The sequence below is a fragment of the Ailuropoda melanoleuca genome, chromosome 7 (genome assembly GCF_002007445.2).
Source record: "Ailuropoda melanoleuca isolate Jingjing chromosome 7, ASM200744v2, whole genome shotgun sequence".
NCBI classification, from domain to species: Eukaryota; Metazoa; Chordata; class Mammalia; order Carnivora; family Ursidae; genus Ailuropoda; species Ailuropoda melanoleuca.
The window spans coordinates 52408106-52431547 of NC_048224.1; the positions used below are offsets into that span (position 1 = coordinate 52408106).

Below are 23442 nucleotides of genomic sequence, written 5' to 3' on the forward strand. Positions count from 1 at the left end.
TGCCATTCTAACTGGCGTAAGGTGGTATCTCAGTGTGGTTTTGATTTGAATTTCCCTGATGGCTAATGATTTTGAACATTTTTTCATGTGTCTGTTAGCCATTTGTATGTCTTCATTGGAAAAGTGTCTGTTCATATCTTCTGCCCATTTTATGATTTGTTTATTTGTTTCTCGTGTATTGAGTTTGAGAAGTTCTTTGTAGATCTTGGATACCAGTCCTTTATCTGTGGTGTCCTTTGCAAATATATTCTCCCATTCCGTGGGCTGTCTCTTAGTTTTTTTGACTGTTTCCTTGGCTGTGCAGAAGCTCTTTATCCTGATAAAGTCCCATAAGTTCATTTTATCTTTTATTTCTCTTGCCTTTGGAGATGTGTCGTGAAAAAGGTTGCTCTGGCCGATGTCATAGAAGTTGTTGCCTATGTTCTCCTCTAGAATTTTGATGGATTCCTGTCTCACATTGAGGTCTTTCATCCATTTGGAGTTTATTTTTGTGTATGGTGTGAGAGAGTGGTCAAGTTTCATTCTTTTGCATGTAGCTGTCCAATTTTCCCAGCACCATTTATTGAAGAGACTGTCTTTTTTCCACCGGATGTTTTTTCCTGCTTTATCAAAGATTAGTTGCCCAAAGAGCCGAGGGTCCATTTCTGGGTTCTCTATTCTGTTCCATTGGTCGATGTGTCTGTTTTTGTGCCAGTACCATGCTGTCTTTGTGATCACAGCTTTGTAGTACAGCTCGAAATCCGGCATTGTGATGCCCCCAGCTTTGTTTTTCCTTTTCAACAGTTCCTTGGAGATTCGGGGCCTTTTCTGGTTCCATACAAATTTAAGGACTATTTGTTCCAGTTCTTTGAAAAATGTCCTCGGTATTTTGATCGGGATAGCATTGAAAGTGTAGATTGCTCTGGGTAGTATGGACATTTTAACTATGTTAATTCTTCCAATCCATGAGCATGGAATATTTTTCCATCTTTTTATGTCTTCCTCAATATCTTTCAAAAGTGATCTATAGTTTCTAGCATATAGGTCCTTTACGTCTCTGGTTAAGTTAATTCCAAGGTAACGCATGGTTTTTGGTGTTATTGTAAATGGGATGGATTCCCTAATTTCTCTTTCTTCAGTCTCGTTATTCGTGTATAGAAATGCAACTGATTTCTGGGCATTGATTTTGTATCCTGCCACCTTACTGAATTGTTCTATAACTTCTAATAGTTTGGGAGTGGATTCCTTTGGGTTTTCCATATAGAGTATCATGTCATCTGCAAAGAGAGACAGTTTGACTTCTTCTTTGCCGATTTGGATACCTTTGATCCCTTTTTGTCTTCTGATTGCTGTTGCAAGGACTTCTAGTACTATGTTGAATAATAGTGGCGAGAGTGGGCATCCTTGTCGTGTTCCTGATCTTAAGGGAAAGGCTTCCAGCTTTTCCCCATTGAGAATAATGCTTGCAGTAGGCTTTTCATAGATGGCTTTTATGAGATTGAGAAATGTACCCTCTATTCCTACACTCTGAAGGGTTTTAATCAGGAAAGGATGCTGTATTTTGTCAAATGCTTTTTCTGCATCAATTGAGAGGATCATATGGTTCTTGAGTCTTTTCTTGTTGATATGATGTATCACATTGATTGATTTGCGAGTGTTGAACCATGCTTGCATCCCAGGTATGAATCCCACTTGGTCATGATGGATAATCCTTTTAATGTACTGTTGGATTCTATTAGCAAGGATCTTGTTGAGGATTTTGGCATCCATATTCATTAGAGAAATCGGTCTGTAATTCTCCTTTTTGAGGGGGTCTTTGCCTGGTTTGGGGATCAAGGTAATATTAGCCTCATAGAATGAGTTTGGTAGCTTTCCTTCTGTTTCTATTTTTTGAAATAGCTTTAGGAGAATAGGTATTATTTCTTCTTTGAATGTTTGGTAGAATTCCCCAGGAAAACCGTCTGGGCCTGGAGTTTTATTATTTGGAAGGTTGTTTATCACTGACTCAATTTCTTCATAGTTAATTGGCCTATTTAAGAAATCTATTTCTTCCTGTTTCAGTCTTGGTAGTTTATAGGTTTCCAGGAAGGCCTCCATCTCTTCCAGATTGTTTAGTTTTTTGGCATATAGCTGTTGATAAAAGTTTCTAATAATCCTTGCAATTTCAATGGTGCTGGTCGTGACCTCTCCCTTTTCAGTCATAATTTTAATAATCTCAGTCCTTTCTCTTTGTTTTTGGACAAGTTTTGCCAGTGGTCTATCAATTTTATGGATTCTCTCAAAGAACCAGCTTCTAGTCCTGTTGATCTGCTCTACTGTGGTTCTGGTCTCTAATTCATTGATTTCTGCTCTAATCTTGGTCAACTCCTTCCTTGTCAGTGGGTTAGGCCTGTCCCTCTGTTGCTGTTCCAGTTTCTTGAGGTGAGAATATAGAAACTGCATTTTAGATTTTTCTATTCTTTTGAGTGAGGCTTGGATGGCTATGTATTTCCCCCTTAGGACTGCCTTTGCAGTATCCCATAGGTTTTGGACCGTTGTGTATTCATTCTCGTTGGTCTCCATAAATTGTTTAATTTGTTTTTTGATTTCCTGGTTTATCGAGTCATTCTTGAGCAGGATGGTTCTTAGCCTCCAAGTGTTTGAGTTTCTTCCAGGTTTTTCCTTGTGGTTGAGTTCCAATTTCAGAGCGTTGTGGTCTGAGAATATGCAGGGGATAATTTCAATCTTTTGGTATTGGCTGAGACCTGTTTTGTGTCCCAGAGCATGATCTATTCTTGAGAATGTTCCATGGGCATTTGAATAGAATGAGTATTCTTTGGTTCTGGGGTGTAGTGTTCTATATATATCTATGAGGTCCAACTCGTCGAGTATGGCATTCAAAGCCTTTGATTCTTTGCTTAGTTTTTGCCAGGGTGTTCTGTCTATTTCTGATAGTGGGGTGTTGAGGTCCCCTACTATTACTGTGTTCTTATCTATATGTCTCTTTATTTTGGTTAAGAGTTGGCTTGTGTATCTTGCTGCTCCCCTGTTGGGGGCATATATATTAATAATTGTCATATCCACTTGTTGAATACTTCCTTTAAGAATAATATAGTGCCCTTCTGTATCTCTCTCTATGGCCTCTAGTTTAAAATCCAGTCTATCTGATATGAGAATTGCTACTCCAGCTTTCTTTTGAGGTCCATTTGCGTGGAAGATGGTACTCCATCCCCTTACTCTAAGTCTGAATGCATCTTTGGGTTCAAAATGAGTCTCTTGTAGACAGCAAATGGGTGGGTCATTTCTTTTTATCCAATCTGCAACCCTGTGGCATTTTATGGGAGCGTTTAAACCATTTAGATTGATAGAGATTATTGACAGATATGATTTTAATGATGCCATTTCTCTTTAAAGTCTTTGTATCGGTTGTGACTTGCTGCTCTGTATCACTCTTGGGGCCTTTTTACCTTTATAGAGCCCCCCTTAATATCTCCTGTAGGGCTGGTTTCGTGGTTACGAAATTGGTTAATGATTGGCGATTTTGGAACGTCTTTATTTCTCCATCAATTCTGAATGACAGCTTTGCTGGATAAAGGATCCTTGGCTGCATGTTTTTCTCTGAAAGAGCTTTAAAAATGCCCCCCCAAGCCTTTCTCTCATTCCAGGTCTGTGTAGACAGTTCTGACGTAATTCTGATACCTTTGCCTTGGTACGTGAGAAATTTCTTTGCCCTAGCCACTTTCTGTACTGTATCCTTGGATCTAATATTTGCGAATTGCACTATGACATGCCGTGGCGTAGGTTTGTCCTGGTTGAGCTTGGATGGGGTCCTCTCTGCCTCTTGGACACGAATGCTTGTTTCCCTTGCTAGATTAGGGAAGTTTTCAGCTACAATTTGTTCAAATATCTCTTCTAGACCTCTGTTTTTCTCCACCCCTTCAGGGATGCCGATGATTCTGACATTGGATCGTTTCATAGAGTCAGTAATCTCCCGTAATCTACATTCGTGGGCGTGGATTTTTTTAAGACCAGCTTCTATTTTCGTTTTTTCTTCTACTAACCCATCCTCCAATTCGCTAACGCGTTCCTCTGCCTCGGTGACCCTGGCCGTCAGAGCCTCTAGTTTTGCCTGCATTTGGCTCATAGAATTTTTAATTTCCGTCAGATTCGCTCTCATTTCCGTCCTTAGGGATTCTATATTCTCAGTAACATTTTCGTTAATACTGTTTTCAAGTCGACTCATCATCTTGACCATTGTTGCTCTGAATTCCATTTCTGATAATTGGGATACATCCATATGTATTAATTCTGTGGCCGAGGCCAATTCTGTGGCAGAGGCCACAGACTCATTATCTTTTCTTTGCTGGGGGGGACTTCTCCTTCTCGTCATTCTGATGAAGAGAGATTGCAGGGTTGTCCAGAGCCCAAGTGTTGACTGGGACCCAGGCCGTGCGCCCTTGTTNGTTTTATGGGGATCTTAGGGATGTGGGCTTCTTCTTTAAAGATTTTATTTATTTATTTATGTGGCAGAGAGACAACCATNTCTGATAATTTGGTTACATCCATATCCATTATTTCTGTGGTAGAGGCCACAGACTCACTGTCTTTTCTTTTCGGGGGGGGGGCTTCTCCTTCTTGTCATTCTGATGAGGAGAGTTTGCAGGGTTGTCCAGAGCCCAAATTATTGACTGGGTCCCAGGCCATGCCCCTTGTTTTATGGGGATCTTAGGGATGTGGGCTTCTTCTTTAAAGATTTTATTTATTTATTTATGTGGCAGAGAGACAACCATCGAGAGAGGGAACCCAAGCAGGGGAGTGGGAGAGGAAGAAGCAGGCTCCCAGCAGAGGAGCCCGATGAGGGACTCCTTTCCGGAACACCAGGATCACGCCCTAAGCTGAAGACAGGCACTCAATGACTGCGCCACCCAGGCGCCCCGGGTTGTGGGCTTCTTGATTTTTCAGCCTGCCTTCTGGGGGAGGGGCCTGCCGCGCCAATCCTCAGGCAACCCTGTTTGGGTAGAGTCTCCGTTTCCCCTGTGAGGGGCGGTGGGGATGGGCACACTGTGAGCCGGTATTTACAGGCTTTTGTTCTCTGGCAGCTTTCCCTGGCGGTCTGCTGTGCCTCTTCTGAGAGTCAGAGCAGCAGCGGCCGAATCTCAGCCTCTGTCACAGAACAGAGGGATTTTGGCCCGTTCTCCACTGATGTTCTGGCCACTTTAACTCTGTTACTGTTGGTGCTGCTTGACCCTGCAGCGTCCTGGGATGTGTGCCCCACACCCGGTATCCCAGCGCTCACTTCCAGGGCCGGCGCGTCTCTGTCCCTGTCCTTTGTGTTTCTAACACTGCCAGCCACCCCGTGTGTGCTCCTGGAGCTCCCGGTCTCAGTCTGGATCCAGTGAGCACACCGGAGTTCCGGAGTTCCGTGAGATGCCTGGTGGCGCGCGCTCCCGGCTCACGGTCTCAGTCTGCTGTCTTGCAGTCTGCTGTCTCGCGGGTGCCGTCTGCGGGTCCGCCTGCTCCCCCGTGCAGGTGGCTACCGCTTCCCGGCGCCCGAACGTGGCGGCTCCCTCCCCCTTCCGTTTATCTTCCGATATCTGCGCGGTTTCACGGTTCCCCACTTCGTACCTCAGTACTCAGCACTGGAGATGTTCATTTGTAGAGATCCAGATATATCTTCCTGTGTCTCAGGCTGACTCCGTGGATATTCAGGATGGTCTGGTACCTATCCAGCTCGACTCAGGGGACCGGCTGAAAAAGGGGTCTCCCACTCCTCCTCCATCTTAACTCCCTCTCCCAGATGCTCAACATCATTTGTCACTGGGGAAATGCAAAACACCATGCACCTGTTAGAATGGCTGTAATAAAACAAACAGTGATGGTACCAGTTGCTGGCAAGTATCTGGAGCAACACAAACTCTCATTCATTGCTGGTGGGAATGCAAAATGGTACAGTCCAGCAGTTGCACTCTTAGATATTTATCCAGCTTCTTTGAAATCTTATGTCTGCACATACACACATGACGTGTGCGCACACACGTTTATAGCAGCTTTTTTCATCATTGTCAAATACTGAAAGTAACTAAGATGTCCTTCAATGGATGAATGGCTAGACAAACGTAAATCCATACAATGGAAGAGTACTCATAAAAAAAAAAAGAATAAGCCTTCAAGCCGTATAAAGACATGGATGAATCTTAAATGCTTATTACTAAGTGAAAGAAATCAGTCTGAAATGGTGACATATTTATGATTACCTCCCCCTTCCCCCATACTCCCCTCACCCCTAGCTTTTTAAAAACATTCTGGGGAATGTAAAAACATTTTTGAAAAAGGTGAAACTATAGAGATGATAAACAGATACATCAGGGATTGCCAGAGGTTTGGAAAGGCAAGAGTGTTATGTAGGTGAAACACAGAGGATTTCTTTGGGTGGTGAACCTATTTTGTATGATACTGTATGATACATAGTATCATTGGATACATGACCATATGCATTTGTGAAAACCCATAGAACTTTACAGCACCAAGAGTAAACTTTAGCATATGCAAATTTTAAAAGTGTATTGTGAAAATTAAGGAATCCTAGAGTGGAATGCAGAACATAATAAAAAAATCCAAACATATTATAAATGTGTGAAACAATATCACTGAGGTGGGATGAGGGAAAAAGGTGCTGATCTAAGTAACTTTGGAAATGAGTGGAGCCTGTAAGACTAAAGACAAAAGGAACTGTATATAAGCTCTGTACTCTAGTTGATATAGTTGCTTCCCTGGAGGATTGGGTAACAATTCTGAAGCCATTATATATGAATACTGGAATTGAACAATTAAGGAAATGCATGGTAGATGATAGGATCCAGGTTTTTCACTGTTGGAGTGGAAAGTTATAGACGAGCAAGGGTAGAAGGCTAAGACATTAATGTGAACTCATATTTATTTTAATATAGATACAGATGGTTACATATGGAAATATTTATAGATATGTATATGCACTTGGGTTAGTATACATACACACGCACACGCACATGCACACACATACATTACTTTGCTCTGCCAGCCAAGACGACCTAGAAACAGTGACAGCCCAGTAGTAATAAGCACACCTAGCGCCCAGATCTTGGTTTCTAATACTATTATCTAATCAAAGGAACCAAGGCTCCTTGGAGAAATGGCTGGTTTAGTACTGGGGCAATAGCATCTTGATGAGCCTGTAGTGGTACCAGAAAATAAGGAAGTGCTCAGACCAGCCAACCAACCAGTCAAAACAATGCTGGGGTAGGTCAAAGGGACACAGGAGTGAACTGAAAGAGCTTTCAGTGGCCAAAGCTGGAGCAATTTAAGCAACAAAATAAATAACATAGTGTTGGGTTATAACCCAAAGTGTAAAATAAATATCCATGAGTCCTTTCTGATATAAATAAATGATTGCGAAAATAAATGGGGAAGAATAGACAGACTTCCTTTGCAGAATAATTCCAACAGCTCACTTCCTTCCATAGTGACTTCTTTCTGAAGTCTGAGGTGATACCATTATTTATGTAACCAGTTTCCAATTGATGGGCATTTTCCCACTATTATTTTTCTTTATAAACAGTACTTTGGTGAATCCTTGTAGATGAGTTCCTCCAAATTTCTGTGTTTTCATAAGATAAAAATTCTAGAGAGAATGTAAGTACTGGAAAGGTATATTTAAGTTGCTCTTCTAAATGGTCCTGTGAATTTACACCCACCCCCAAACAGTGTATAAGAGTACCAGTTTCTCTGCATTCTTGGTACAGTATATGGCCCACAAAGGGTTAATGTATTTTCTTTACTACACAAAGATCTTTTACTAATCAATAGTAAAGGGACAGATGGCTCATAAATATTTGTAACAAAAAACTGAAAAATCCAAAAAAGATGTCAATTGAATAGTTATGAAAGAAATGCAAAGTAGAAACAATGAGACATTATTTTGCCCTTTAGGTTAGTAAAAAAAAGAATTGTAATAACTGGTATTTGCCTTGAGTGGGGGCATGGATCAGTTCAAACTTGTTGATGGATAAACAAATAGACCTTTCAGAGGCCAATTTTTTTAATATATACTTTTTTTTTAATGATTTTTTATTATATTATGTTAGTCACCATACAGTACATCCCCGGCTTCCGATGTAAAGCTCGATGATTCGTCAGTTGCGTATAACACCCAGTGCACCATGCAATACGTGCCCTCCTTACTACCCATCACCGGTCTATCCCATTCCCCCACACCCCTCCCCTCTGAGGCCCCCAGTTTGTTAATCAGAAGGGGGAATAAAACATGAGAGACTATGGATTATGAGAAACTAATATATACTTTTGAAAAAAGATGCACATACTTTTATTCATTCCACCTTACTGGAATTTATCCTAAGACCTTAATTAAAAATGAATAAATATATATGTATAAAGGCGCTCACCACAGCATCGTTTAGTACAACAAAATAATTAGAAATAAGCTATCCAACGATAGATGGTCACTCAGTGGTAGTACATCCCTAAGATGGAATACTTGGCAGCTGCTAAACATTATGTTGTAGAGGAATATTTATTCACTTCTAAAAATTCTTGTGATAATATGATGATAAATATACCAATTTAGTTGAAAAAGACAGACGTGTGTTCTGTGAATGAAAAAGAGAGTAGAAGGACGGAAACCACAATTCTGTCATGGTGGTTTGTATATAAGAATGAAGGCAAATGATTCCTGCCTTTCGTGCCTGTCTCTGTGTCCCTTGTTTTCTGCATTAAGCTTCTCTTAAATTTTGTAGTTAGAAAAGAGAATAAAAAAATGTTGAAACTTTGCTGCTTCTACCTGTGTAATGTCTTTCTCATCTGCCCCTTCTCTCTATCTCCTTTGGCATGGCCCTAGCGCAGGCCTCCCACCTGTTACTTGGACCATTGCATCAGCTTCCTCATGGGTGTCCCTGCACCTACAGAAGGCTCTGTCACTTCTCTGCTCGGAAACCTCTGGAAGTCTCCCCATGTAGAATAGCACCTAAGGTTCTTTTAGTCACCTTGGTGTTCCAGACCCCCGCCATCTGGCCTTCAGTGCCCTTCCCAGCTGTGATTCCCGCCTCTACCCTGATCCCACAGAGCACCTGCAACACCAGACCAGTCAGTCGGCTCAGCCCTCCCTGGTCGTGGTGTATACAACGATACCCCAATCCTACCTTTACCTGCTTGAAGGCTACCCATCTTTCAAGGCCTGCCTTTTCCAGCAGGCCTCCCCCTATCATTACCTCTCCCGTGTTCCAGTCCGCTTCAGTTGAACTTCTTCCATGTGCAGGATTGCCATGTGATTTCTGGAGGATCCTTTGGTCACCTCCGTATCAGGCAAGGGCTGATAGGGTCTGGACTCACAGTGCCTAGAGTCTGCACACAGTACAGGCTTCATTGAAAGTCTGTTGAATGGAATTGACCCGGGGTTGCCTCTGCACCTCGTGTGCTGTAGATCAGCGTGAACTCTGCCATGTTCCATAATTATGCCTTAAATATGTGTGATTTTTTGGCACACAGGAATCTATTGAATTATACATATGAACTATCACATTTGAGAATATGTGGCATAAAAATGTGCATGTATTAAAATATAAGGTTTATGGGCATAGCATTTGGTGTCCAGAAAATCTTTCTTCCATAACTGGCTAGTAAACGTTTGAGTCTGAACTTAATTTTAGGCAATTCCTTGGAAAAAATGATTCTATGGAAACCCGGGCATGTCCTGGAGGCAACCATGGATAATTACGTGGAAAAAACTTTTCTATAATATTCCTGCTTAACATAAAAAGCAAATTTTGATTCCTGGTTACTCCTTCCTTGTTTTCTCATTGAAAAGTGACTATTTCAGGAAAGAGAAAAAATTTGGTTGCAGCAGTAAAGGTGCTTTGTTAACTCCGGAATATCCCTGTTTTTCTCTGTAAAGTACAAGAGGTTTTAGATGCCTTTACCTTCCTTTCAACTCCACACATCCCTGTACTCTGCTCAGCTCTCTCTCCGCTGTGCTGTCATTCCACCCTTGGGCATCTGTGTGTCAGGCAGCACTGTTGTTACAGTAGCGAGACATAAGCAAAGAAGTAACGACTTCCCAGACTTTGTTGGCACGGAGCCCCTCTGTGTCGTACTGAGGTGTCATGTGAGTCAACTATACCCTGGTAGATAACTTGCTTGTTCCCAAAAGGATTCAGGGGCTCGTGGATGTTGATTTCTGTGAGAGGTCAAGCATGAATAATGTTGTTTTTTTTTTTAAAGCATGAATAATGTTCTGAACCCAAAGTACCAGCGTGTCCTTTTGGCATAAGTGATCTCCAGAAAAACATGTCCCTTCACCTGCATTGCTTTATGGAATTTTGAAAGACACTTTCATATCATTTAAATTATTGGGTGAACCTCTCCTAGAAAATTAAATTTGTTACAATTGTGCAAATATTGGTGAATCCTACTTACTTGAGGTCTGGCTGGGGATATAGATCTCATGGTGGTCCACCCAGTGAACATACCCGTTTGGCCATTTGTCCATCCATCCATCCAACCATCCATCCATGGTTTTCCCACAACAGGGGTCCTTCTGAGCAGAATCTGTCTGATTCATCTCAAAATTTCCTGCCACAGTTTCAGAGAGATTCATATGTTGTGGAATCCTAGTAATTCCCCCAGATGATGAGGAAAGTACTCGTCTCTCTCGGCACGCTGTGTGTGTTCGAGAGGAGGTGCTGAAGGAGGGACCTGTTTGCAGGGCTGGGTGTCATAAAGGAGCCCTCAACCACCTGCAACCCCAGGCTGTGCTCTTCCAGCTTGCTGACCTCTGGGAAATCACTGTCTGTGGTGGGCGAGGGCGACAGGGGTGGTCCAGTATTTAACCACTTCTCTGGTATGTGTGTATATGTGTGTGTGTGTGTGTTTGACTCTACAGGTCAGTTTTTGGGTTGTTCGAGAAATACTAACAGCACAGACTTTAAAAATAAGGGCAGAAATCCTGAGCCATTTTGTGAAAATAGCCAAGGTAAGCTCTTTTATTATTTTCCCTTTCTCCCTCCCTCCCTCCCTCCCCCTCTCCCTCGCTTCCTCTCCCTCTTCTTTCCTTCCTTCCTTCCTTCCTTCCTTCCTTCCTTCCTTCCTTCCTTCCTTTTTTGCAGAATGTGTTTCCTCAGTACTTTGAGAGCTGCTTTGCTCTGGGCATGCTGGGCTGGGTTCAAACAGAAAGCTGTAACCTGATTTCTCTAGGCTGTAAGACCGACCTAGGTGCCCACTCAGCCTCCCCGCCCCTGTGCACACATGGTGGTGTGGCCCTCTACCCAATATTATGTTAGCCAACCATTCTCTTTAGCTGGCTATTCAGACTCTCTGTGAGGCCATGGGGGGCTCCCTCTGGGGTCCATTCATCCTCCTGTTTCAGATGCAGCCAGTACTGGGAGTTGATGGGCTACGTGATACCATCCTGTCCTGCGGTTTTGTCCACAGTCAGCAGAGCTCACCCCACCCCCATCCTGAGCTTAAGGCCTAGGCCCAGTGACCCTGCTGGCCCCCACTCCCACCTCCTGCCCCTGCCCTGATAGGTTCTGTCCTTTCCAGTTGTTGAGCACCAGGCTTATGTCTGTACCCCACCTTTCCCCTTCTCTTCCCTTACGTCGGCCAGCCCAGGTCGTGATACCGTGGGCCTTCCTGGACCACTCTCATCACGCTGCCAGCTCCTCCCCTTACGCTGCTGCTGACCACGGGGCTTGCCTGCATCTGGGCAGCGTGCTGCTGTTCTGCCTAGTTCGCTGTGTGGTGTGTGCACGTGTTGTGTTCCCATCCAGATCCTAGGCCCGCTAACCTTTACTGATGCCCTTCTGAGTCGGGCATCGTAGCAGCCACTCTACTGAAATGATCTTGTTTGGTGTTCACATTGTTGTTCTCCCACTTCTAGAGGAGGAAGGGGAGGTTCAGAGAGGTAAGTGCTCAAGCCCAGGGCCTTACAGTGAGTGAGCTGGAGCATGTCTCTTTGCCTTCAGGGGAGCTGCTCTGCTGCCCCTCATGGGAAGGTTAAGGGGATCCATCCATAAGTATGTCAGGGGCAACAGACACTTCCACGTCGTATGCATTCTGAAGTGCTTGGGACCATGCTGGGGCTGGGTTTAACGATGCTTGTTACTGTCTGTGAGTTCATGCTGGGCCACGGAAGAAAGCAGGATGAAGTTCTAGTCCTCTGGTGCTTCCAGGAAACAAGTTTGCAGTGCCTCTGCAAGGAATCCAAAACGATCCCTCCTTAACCTCTGCTGTCTTCCGACGGTGGCTCAGTGTTGGCACTGTGCCCTGAGTGTGTTCTTGTGCACGCCCCTTCTTCCTCTGGGCCTTAGTTTCCCGTCTGCGAAATGAGGGGTGGATTAGGTGATCTCCCAGAGGACCTTCAGCTCTAAAAGAAATTGTGTGGCAGGCATAGCAATTCAGATACATACGATGAAATTCAGTCCTCTCAGAGAATCGATTATTATACACAGGGAACAATTAGAGATTATTACAAGATGTGTGAAAGGAAGTATTAACTTGTGTGGTAAGGGAGAAATCCCTGAGTAGGAACAGAGCCATGAGGACTAGGCATGAGGGCTTTTTATTTATTCACTCGTTCACTAGGCCCTACTGTGCGCTGTGTGAGGCGTTAGGGATATGGTGGCAGATGAGCTTCACCCCTGCTCTCAGGGAACACATGGTCCAGGGCGAGAGAGAAGCAGGTAAAAGCAGCTACAGCCCAGTGTGCTAAGGAGATGCACAGACTGCGGTGGGAACACATGGACAGGGTCTCCAGTCTCCCTAGATTTGGGAACAGGGTTAGGAAAGACATACTTGAGGAAGGGGCATCTGAGCTTGGTAGAACCCAAGACAAGTGAAGGGGCAGGCAGGGGAGAAGTCTTCCCGATAAGGGATGAGCAGCCCACAAGGCACAGAGCACTCACCCTAGTGCCAGGTGCTGGTCTGGCGCTTTCCACGCACCATCCCGTGTAGCACCCGTGCCGTGGTTAACTTCCTCATTGAAGGTGTGAGCACGCCAGGGCGCGGGCAGCTCGCGGCAGGACACACGGGTACTGGGAGCTGGGATTGGAACCAGGTCTCTTGGTTCCATGGAGCTCACTCACTAGCCCAAACTGCACTGGCTCCCAAGAATGAGAAGTAAACCCCAGTCCCGTTAGCAGATTTCCCTCAGCACCAAACCTAGAACAGAGCAGTTACGTCTTTCTGTAGTTACTCTCGGCCATGTCCCCTGCTGTTGTCTTCCATGGTGAGGAACTTGTGTGAGACTGAATTGAATCTAAATATTTTCACCACCGTGGAGCACGGTTAAGTGACTGAGAGGCCAGAGCTCTATCTTCCTAGCAGAGGGGGATCACGCGGATGGGTGGCAGCTTCCCTCAGCCCCTCTTGTTCCGGGTGTAAGGTAGTCGCAGAAGACCCACGTGGATATTGGCATAGTCGAGGCTTCAGTTTACAAAAGACTGCTGGGACAGTTCCAGTTCGTCTGAAAAAAAGAACATAAAGGACATTATCAAACCATATCCCGCACCATGGTTCTGTCCAGCAACAGACTAGGCACCTTACAAAATTTTGCAGGTGTTTTAGATGCAGACTCACCTTTTGATGATTTGAAAGAGAAAGAGCATATGGTTTCTATGAACTCCATAGAACTATATTTTCTACATGAGATATTTTTAAGTATAATTGAATTTCATAAATATGACAACATTTGGTAACACTTGAGCATGTTTTTGTTCCGTTGTTTGTACCAGCAAAATAATCTATTCCATATCTTTTTTCAGAAACTTCTAGAACTCAACAACCTTCATTCTCTCATGTCCGTGGTATCAGCATTACAAAGTGCACCCATCTTCAGGCTGACAAAAACCTGGGCTGTAAGTTAATTCCTTTGATTTTGGCTCTTATTTCACTGGTGAAGTTCTTCAGTGGTGAAGCCCCCGAAGGCTTTCTCTATCTGCCCTTCGCTGGTCACAGAGGATTACTGTGGGTTCCCTGGGCATCCTGTCTCCTTCAGGGAGCGCAGCCCCATTTTGGGATGAGGAAGCTGTGAGGATGCAACATGGCTGGGGCCAGAGCTCCCTCGAGTGGACCTTCCTGGACCCATAAGGTTACGTATGGAGGCTGGGTCAGTGACATGACTTCTGCCCTCCACTTGGCTGGCATTCTTTTCTGACAGGCTCCGAATTGCCCTTGGGAAGGTCTCTGGGCTGATGATTTGCAGCTACCCTGGGTTGCTGGCCATATAGCTACAAGGCTGTCTGGAGAGACCTGTGGCCCTCATGTAGAGAGAAGTGGGGTTTTGTTTTGTTTTTATTCCTGAAGGCCATGGATAATTTCAGCTCAGAGGTGGAGTCTGATAGTTACATAATTGAGTCTGTAGGAAAGTTTTTCTGCTGTAAAAATACTTTAAAAATATCTCAGACCTCTTTATCCTCCTTAGCTTGGCGCAGTGCCTGACATGGGGGAAGTAATTGCTATTTCCATAGCTCGTTAGCATTCACCTCCTGGCCCGCCTGGTCCAGGGTCTCCCACAGCCACACAGCCCAAGCCTTTCAAGACCTGTTTGTGTCCCACGGAACTGAAGGAAGCTATATGGAATTGTCAGCTGTGCTTCTGCAACTCATTTCTGAACTTCTTTCTGCCAGTCTGTGTGGCTGGGCTCAGTTTCATACTTGGCTCATTCAGGGGCCTTTAAAACACTTAGGGATTATGTTGTAGGTGATCAGAAATGAGCCTTGTTTTTTTAAATTGCTGTTTTCCATAGACCTAGCCCTAGCAAAGTGGAGCGAGACATCTTAGCCTGGAGTCAGAAACTGGGTTTGTGTTCAGCTGCTGTTCAGAGCATGACTTCGGCGGGACTTGTTTTCCTCTATCGACTCAGAGGTTGGCCTAGATGAGTGGTTTTGTGTCAGTGCTTCATGGAGCCCCAAGGGTTCCGTGGAGCTGCTTGAGGGCCACCAGGGGCTGGGGGAGAGGAGGGAGGTGCCGAGTAGACACCTCGGCACTGTTTCCAGCAGAGCAGCTCTGTTTGCTGCAGTTTGATGTACTGGGCTCCTGGGTGGATTTCAGCTCAGCAGTGGCTTGAGAGCTTGAAAGCAAGTTTGGAAGCCACTGGTCTTTCCCGTCATTGCCAGACCTGTGAGTCCCTGAGTCCATCTGAGCCATGAGGCTTTTTTCAAAAGTTGCCTAGAGAGTCTTTTTCAAATGAATTTTCCATTATTTAGATGCAGTTATTGTTTCTTGGGCTGCTGGGAGCCATGTGCGGACTCAGAGAGATGAATTACGAATCTCGGCGCGCACAGACCTCCCTGTCAGCAATGTGGTGACTCTCCATGACCCGCAGAAGCTGTGTCATTGGTGAGGGCAGCCAGGGAGTCTCGCAGGCCCCCTCTTGCCCACCTGTCCTGTTGACCCTAGGACAGTGGTTGGCACAGAGCATGGAGAAGTGGAGGGGGCCAAATTCATCCTTTTTCACCTTCATCCAGATCACCCAGCCCAGCGGAATCGGCAGCTGCGTCCCTTCCTGACACTCTCTCCACACCTGTCATTACAAGCACACAGCACATCTGCTCTGTGGTTTTGTCGACAGGTCTTCCTCTCCCTCCGACTACCTTCTTTCATGATGAGGTCTGATTCTTCTTTATATCCCTGGTGTCCAGCTGAGTATACGCTTGTCGTTTACATTGCATATGTCTGTTGTGCTGAATCTTATCCTTCATTTGCTATTATTTCTGGTAATGGGATTAGCCGTAGAAATATTGCCAAAACAGAGCTGTGTCCCCTCTCCCCACCTTTCCATTGACCTGGTACTGGGGAGACCTCACGGGCCCGCAGAGCAGGGGGGAGCAGGAGCACGGGCGGCCCTGCTGTAGCAGCCCAGAGGGTCAGTGCTTTTGTAGTCGTCATTTTTAAAAAAAGGATTTATTTATTTTTAGAGAGAGAGGAGGAAGTGGGGAGGGCAAAGGGAAGGGAGAGAGAAACCCAAGCAGAATGCACTGAGTGCAGAGCCTGACGTGGGGCTCTGCCTCATGACCCTGAGATCGACCTGAGCCAAAACCAAGAGTCGGACACTTTAACTGATTGCGCCACCCAGGTGTCCCTAGAGTCTTCATTTTTTAGAGAAGGAAACTGAGGTGCGGTGGCCCGACGGAGATCCCAGGGCTGGCAAGTGCCCGCGCTGGTGTGATGCAGCCTTGCCTGACTGGCAACACAGTCCATGTTCTCCGCCAGTGCGCTGGATGGCTGGTCGGTGGTGGAGCCTGATGTCGGAATCCGGCTGGGCACAGGGCAGGGAGAAATAGGCACACACATTGGGAAGTGTGGCTGCAGAAGTGAGGCTGACACTTGGGCCCTCAGGGACAGGTGTGACTCGCTCCCTGAGTGCTGTCCCTGGGGTGGCACTGAAACCCTGGATATCTGGGAAACCTGGACAGAAGGGAGTTATGGGTGTGGGTGGAGACCTGCCACTTGGTTGCACCGTGGGTGAGCTCCAGCGAGGGCCAGTTGGTACTTAGCTGTAGGGCAGGGCAGCCCATTGAGCTGTCCGTGGCTGGCTGCAGAGTGCCAGCAGCTGAGTGGGTTGGGATGGGTTGGAGACTGACACTGAGGACAGGCTCCCACATAGTAGGCCCTAATAAATGCTGGCTCATGTGCAAACAGGGAGGGAGTCACCTTCTGCTGGCCTGGAAAAACACAGGCAGGGTCTGATTGTCCCAGCACTGGGGCCTCTTTGGAGTACTGGCTGCCTCAAGGCCATGCGATGTGAGCAAGACAGAATCAGTCAATTCTGGTTTCCTGAGTATGTGCTACCGTGCGGCTCATATTCATTCTGCAAATCAAATATTTACCGAATGCTTCTTCCATGCCAGGCCTTGAGGCTACGGTCAAGGGCCCTGTCTTTATGGGCTTTTGTGTTGTTCAGAGGAGACAGACACATTATTGAGGGAGGATAAACACATGTCCCGTCTTGCTGGTATAAGAAGTGATGGATAAACGTTCTTAAGTGTGTGAAGCAGTGAGCAAAGAACTGTCTGATGGGAATGGTAGTGACACAGGAGACCAAGACAGGAGGGTGTGAGAGAGGATGACTGGGGTTTGCTGGAGCATGGGGCTTCAGGGAAGGACTTTCTGAGAAGGAAGACTGCATTAAGTTGAGGCCTGAGTGACACAGGGAGCCGGCCATGCCAGGATCAGCGTATAGCCAGTGCAAAGACCCACAGTGGGCAGAAACTTGGTGCCATCCAGAAACTCCGAGCCAGTGTGGCAGGGGCACTGTGGGCCAGGAGGAGATTAATACAAGATGCCGTGGATGGGCAACGGGCCCGTCGCAAAGGGCTTACACCCCAGGACAGGAGTTAGGTTCTATTTCAAGTGCACGGAGCCGGACATGATCTGGCTTACAGCTGCTTTTCGGTTTTTGTTTTTTGTTGGTACTGTGTGGAAAACAAACTAAGCGGGAGTGCAGGGGGTCAAGATGGGAAATGGGGCCTGGTCAGGAGGTCAGGCAGCATCCAGGAGTGAGGTGGTATTGGTTGGGATGTGGGGGTGACAGGACACAGGAGAGGAGGAGACTGATAGGGGAGCCATTCTGAGGGCCTGGCAGATTGTGTGGTGGGATGTTGGAGAGGAGGAAAAGATAGGAATGAAGAGGATTTCCAGGTTTGGGGCCTGAGCAGCTAGGACGATGGTGGAGCCTTTTCTCTGATCAGAGTGGTCCCAGGAGGAGGCTGACTTACTCATGAGTGACCTGGGGGTATGGAATTCCTGGAGTTTGGGTGAGTCACTCTTTACAGTAATTATAGTCATGTGCTACACACACACACACACACACGCGCGCGCACGCGCGCGCACACACACGCACGCTCTGCTGGCTCTCTGCATGTTCCTATCATGATTTTCTCTCCTCTACTGAATTGATCCAGGCAGTTTGACTCATCGGCAGCGGCAGGGGGAATTCATAGCCACTGGGCCAGGCGGCCTGGTCTGCAGGGTGCGGACCTGGAAAGGGAACCTCCTGGGAGTGGGGCTCTCACTTCAGACACCTGGGGGCACGGGGTCATCAAGCAGTTTGGAGAACAGCCACTTTGCAAATGTCCTGAGAAGGCACATGTGTGGCATTCACATATTTCGGGCTCGCGAGTCTTATTCAGGAAGTGCTTCTGCTCCCTGTGTCTGATGTTGTTGAGAAGGTGGTGATGGGCATGGGCTGCCTCTTTCAGGCTTTCCTGAGCTTTGGCTCAGGTAGGAGGCAAGATGGGTGAGGCGGTAAGGATGTGGAGGGCAGAGGAAACCAATGTATGCGCCTCCGATTACCCATTCCCCTGTCCTTCCTCATAGCCATGCTTGCGTTGCTTCTCAGAAGGTCCCAGTCATGAACTGTGCTGACATTTTCACCCTCACCTTCCTTACATTGCCACATTGGACACCTCATCACCCCCTTCTTGAAAAATCTCCGTCCCTTGGCTTAGTCCTCTTCTCACTGTTCTGACAGCTGGCTCCTCCCTAACTGCTTTTGTTCCTCTCGCCCACTGGATGTAAGTGTTCTGCGAGGCTCTGACCCCAATTCCCGCCCTCCCATCCGCTTCCTGTCCCTTGGGGATCCAACAGCACGGAGAGCTTCACCATCACGTCTGTGCCCAGTGGAGGCCGTCTCCTCAGCTCACACTCAGCCTCCTTCTGCAGCCCTAGACCCACGTTCCCACGCCTGCTCCGCACAGCCCTCTGCTTGCATGTTCCTTTGACAGCTCACGCTTGGCATGTCTGAAATCGAGCTTTGGTTTCCAGGAAGTGATCGTGAGTGCCAGAATGCTCTCTTAGCAGATTGTGTTTTGGACGCTGAGGCAATATGGTAGACGGAGCTGACAGGGAATAAGCCCCTCCTTCCCGATTGCCTGCTCCGAACACACAAACACAAATAAATGCTGGATAAAATACAACCAAATTAAAAACCAAGATGCAAAGCTGAACCAGAAGCCAAGAAAGGGAAGTCACCATGTGCTAGAAATAAAGCGTGCTCTCAGAGTCAGCACCGTGAGCACAGTTGAAAAGAAACCGCTGTGCATCGGCTTTGCGGCTGGCACTAGGGTTCTCCTGTGCACATGGTGGAGGGTCCAGGTTGCAGGCCCCGTGCACATGGGGGGCTGGAACTCAGCTACCCATAGGAACCCGAAAACCCTCAAGTGTCACCCATCAGAACATCTCTGTCCAGCCTGGGGGAGCACCATGAAAGCATGAGTAAAAAAAGTCACCTATGGGAGACTGTCACCCCAACCTGTGCCTCAGGCAGCTATGGGGTCTGAGTACACAAGACCTGATTGGTGTGGGGACCGTAGGCGAGGCAGTGAGGGGCAATGTCCCATGGCGATTAAGAGCATAGGCTCTTGAATCAGATACCCGGGCTCACCCTCGGACCTACCTCTATTGTAAGGATTAAATAAGTAAATACGTGAGAAAATGTTGAGAACTGTGTCTGGCACGTCGGAAGTGTGTTGGGTGAGTATTTGTTGTGGCTGTTACTGTTGTTAGCATTATTTTTGACTCTTCTTGACTGTTCTCAAGTGAGCCAGGCCCAGTTACCTCTGACCTGAGATCATCACCATCTTTGGGCTGCTCTCCTTGCCCCTGGTCTCTCTGGCCATTCCTCACACCACTGCTGGAGTGATCTCCCCGGAAGAGCTCCATTGTCTCCACTTTCCTGATCAAAGACCGTTTATCGTACTCCCCTACCCCTTGCTTGGTTGTGGGCTCTGCGCCCACCACTGCTGCGAAGCGGGAAGTTCTGATATAACCCTTTTGGTGCCATTCTCTTTAACCTGCCATTTGAACATTCACTCACCACCCCCAGTTTTATAATAATGTGTATATTAGTCAGCCAATTTTTAACCATCATTTGAATTCCTAACTCTTGACTCCGGCGATCCCTGAGAGTCAGGGGAGATGCAGAGCGAAGTATGTTTCTAGCGTTGCCATTTGGAAACCACGGACATATGACCATTTTGGCTACTTGTTCTACTCTCCCGATATTTCCACTCAACTTGCAAACAGAACACCAATCTCGAGTTGCTCAGCATGAGCAGCAAATACTAATCAAAGGGGGAAGAATGAGCTGCTTGTGGCCGTGTATGAACAGGAAAAACAGATAAGAGGATTGGTATGTCTTGATGGGTGTTTTTTTTGGGGGCGGGGGCTTGTATTTGGGAGTGTGGTGCTTAAAGAATGCTCACAGGTAGTGAGCCTGCTGCAGAGGAACAGTAGAGGCATTTTGGCAATGGCAGCAAATACTGAAAGGTTTCATACCTACTTCACACGTCCTTCCTGACCTCAAAAAACAAACCATACGCCTTTCTGCTGTGGCCAGTGGAGCATCTGCCACCACCAGCAACATAGCCACTCCGTGGCCCAAGTCCTGTGCGGAAGAGACGCAACAGTGGGCCAGAGGAATTTCCTGTTCGTACACGGCCATAGGCAGCTCATTCTTTCCCCCTTTGATTAGTATTTGCTGCTCGTGCTGAGTGACTCGAGATTGGTGCCCCCTTTGCAAGTTGAGCGGAAGTATCGGGACAGTAGAACAAGTAGCCAAAATGGTCATCCTATGTCCGTGGTTTCCAAATGGCAACGCTAGAAACATACTTTGCCAAGTGGCAAGTTTCCATCTCTCTACGACCTTTCCAGTCTTGAAAATTATTATTATTTTTCATTTAAGTGTAGCAGACACAGAATGTTACAGTTTTGGGTGTGCACCGTAGTGATTCAACAAGTGTATGCGTATGCTGTGCTCTCCACAAGTGTAGCTACTCTGTCACCATAGAACACTGTTGCAGTATCGTTAACTGTATTCTTCATGCTCTGCCTTGTATTCCTGTGACTTATTCATTCCATAACTGGATGCCCGTGTCTCCCACCCCCTTCACCCATTGTGCCTATCCCCCAAACCCCCTTGTGTGTGGCAACCATTAATTTGTTCTCTGTATTTACAGGTTTGATTCTGCTTTTTGTTTCTTTGTTTATTTATTCGGTTTCTGAGTAAAATCACATGGCGTTTGTCTTTCTCGGTCTGACTTATTTCACTTGGCATAACACCCTGTAGGTCCACCCATGATGTCGCAGATGGCACAACCCCATCCTTTTTTATGGCTGCGTAATATTCCATCGTATATAAATACCTCATTGTCCTTATCCATCTGTCTGTTGACAGACTTTTAGGTTGCTTCCATATCTTGGCTATTGTGAATAATGCTGCAGTAGATATGGGAGTGTATCTACCTTTCCAGTCTTGTCCAAAACAAAATTTCTGCCAAACTGCTGCCCCCTTGAACGTCCGTATGTGTGTTCCTACCTCCAGGCCTCTGTTGGTGCTTTTTTTTTTTTTTTTTTGGCCTTGAAGGCCTCTCCAGCCCTGTCTCTGCTGGTTGAAATCCTTAGAGACCTGTTTCTATGACCACCTCTTCTTGAAGGTACTCCTTCCCATAATGGAGTTTGTTCTCTCCAGAGCCCTCTCATATTGTTTCTGACCCTCCCTATCTTAGCTAGCCATTTTCATTATTCAACCAGGTTGGACAAATGGGGATACACATTTGATGCCTGACTGACTCCTCACCCACCCAGACCAACTCTGGAGCCAGGATGGGCCCTTGGTAGGCTTCCATTTGGGGATGAGTCTCAACCTTCTGGCTCTACTTTGGGGGCTTTGTGAGAATGTCTCCCTGGGTTACTATGAGCAGAGTTTTTAAAAATTTAGCAAATTTACTGGAAACACATAAAAATTCTCCTAGAAGATTATATATTACATATGTATGCACATGAATGTATGTGTATATATATGTGTGTGTGCATGTAAACTGTTAAAGGATAATATTTTTAAAAGGTGAACTCATGACTCATATAGATATAAAATGAATACTTGCCAAAGATTTTATTTAACTCATTAATTAGTGAGAGAACGAGTAAGATATTATAACCAGTAACATATCAAAAGAGAATCCAGAATACTATACTTTCGTAGTTACCTAAGGAATGCCAAAATAATTTTTAAAAGATTTTATTTATTTATTTGAGAGAGAGCGCACACAACAGGTGGAGTGGCAGAGGGAGAGGGAGAGGGAGAAGCAGGCTCCCCCTGCTGCGGGGCTCGATTCCAGGACCTGAGCTGAAGGCAGACTGAGCCACCCAGGCACCCCAGAATGCCAAAATAATTTTTGAAATGGCTACAAAACTGGTATTCCCAGGGTGATAATCAGTGACATTTCATGAGACATAATTTGCCTGTCTGTGGACATGACTACATTTTCCACAAGTTAACCTCTATCTGTACAGAGTTTCAGAAGGCCTTAGTCAAAGACAAATAGGGACAGACAGCTAGCTCGGATACCTCTGAAGTTTCCAAGTCACAAGTTTCCCTTATCTTACTTATGACAGGCTCCATTGCAAATAGTTTACATTAGATACATGATTATAGCTTTTTTTTTTTTTTCAGAAACTGATAGTTTGAATCAAAAGAGGTAAAAATGACTTCTTCTAAGTGCCCTCGTTTTACTCCTTACTCATTCCATACTCAGTCTGCTCAATCCATTGGTCCATAGATTGTCCACAGCACTAAAAATTCTTTCCATACCAACAGTAGACACTGGAATTGAATTAGAATTTTGAGCCAGTTTTAACATATTTGGAGCAACAGGCTCTTTTTTGAAAAGCATTTCCACGTATCAAGAAATGTTATTCTGTTGGAAAGCATTTCCATGTATCAAGAAAAGTTTCTCTGTCAAGGCGAGGGAACAAGATACCAGTGTCCTCATAAAGAAGATTTGGAGGGACTTTTTCTTTTTCCCTCCATGGAGACAGCTTCCAGATTTGAGCTATTTACCAGATGAGGGAAGTTTTCATCATTAGTCAAATACAGCTGCCACATGTAGGTTCTTAGAGTGTGTGTGATAAGGGAAATTTCCAAAAGCAACCTATTTGACCAAGATTTGTGATCTTCCTGGCTTTTGACCCTGTGGTTTATGAGTCCCATTTATCCCACGCAGCTGACACTAGGCATCGTGAAAATTATGTAATATCAGTATCCTGGGGCTTGATTTTTACTTTGTAATTCTAGTGTACTTTGCATCTGTGGTCACAGACCCTTTCTCAATTCTAATGTTGTATATGTTTGCTTTTTGCCCTATTTGTAGAGAGGGTTTATCTGTTTTGTTGATATAAAAAGTAGTTCTTGGGTCTAGTTATCATTTCTATAGATTTGGTGTTCAGTTTTGTTTTGTAACATATCAATTTCTAATTTTATTTACTAATTGATTTCCCTTACTTACCTCCCACCCATTTTCCTAGCTTCTTGAGTTGAATGTTTAGTTCGTTTATATTCTCACTTGTTTAATTTGAAGAGTTTAAAACCATGCATTTTCCTCTCAGTACAGTTTTGGCCTCATCACATAGCTTAACATATGGTTTCTTATTGTTTGTGGT

At 45.6% G+C, this 23442-nt stretch overlaps 1 protein-coding gene across 14 annotated transcripts in view; it reads left to right on the top strand.

Annotated features, from left to right (window-relative positions):
- RALGPS1 (Ral GEF with PH domain and SH3 binding motif 1) overlaps positions 1–23442 on the top strand; it is a 255617-nt gene that overhangs the window by 76119 nt on the left and 156056 nt on the right. For 11 of the 14 annotated variants that reach the window (XM_034664532.1, XM_034664533.1, XM_011221139.3 and 8 more), the window contains 2 exons: positions 10889–10978; positions 13767–13859. In XM_034664532.1, coding sequence (XP_034520423.1) covers positions 10889–10978; positions 13767–13859 — 183 coding nt within the window. The remainder of the gene's footprint in view (positions 1–10888; positions 10979–13766; positions 13860–23442) is intronic. The other 3 variants (XM_034664535.1, XM_034664539.1, XM_034664538.1) reach the window with 1 other exon arrangement.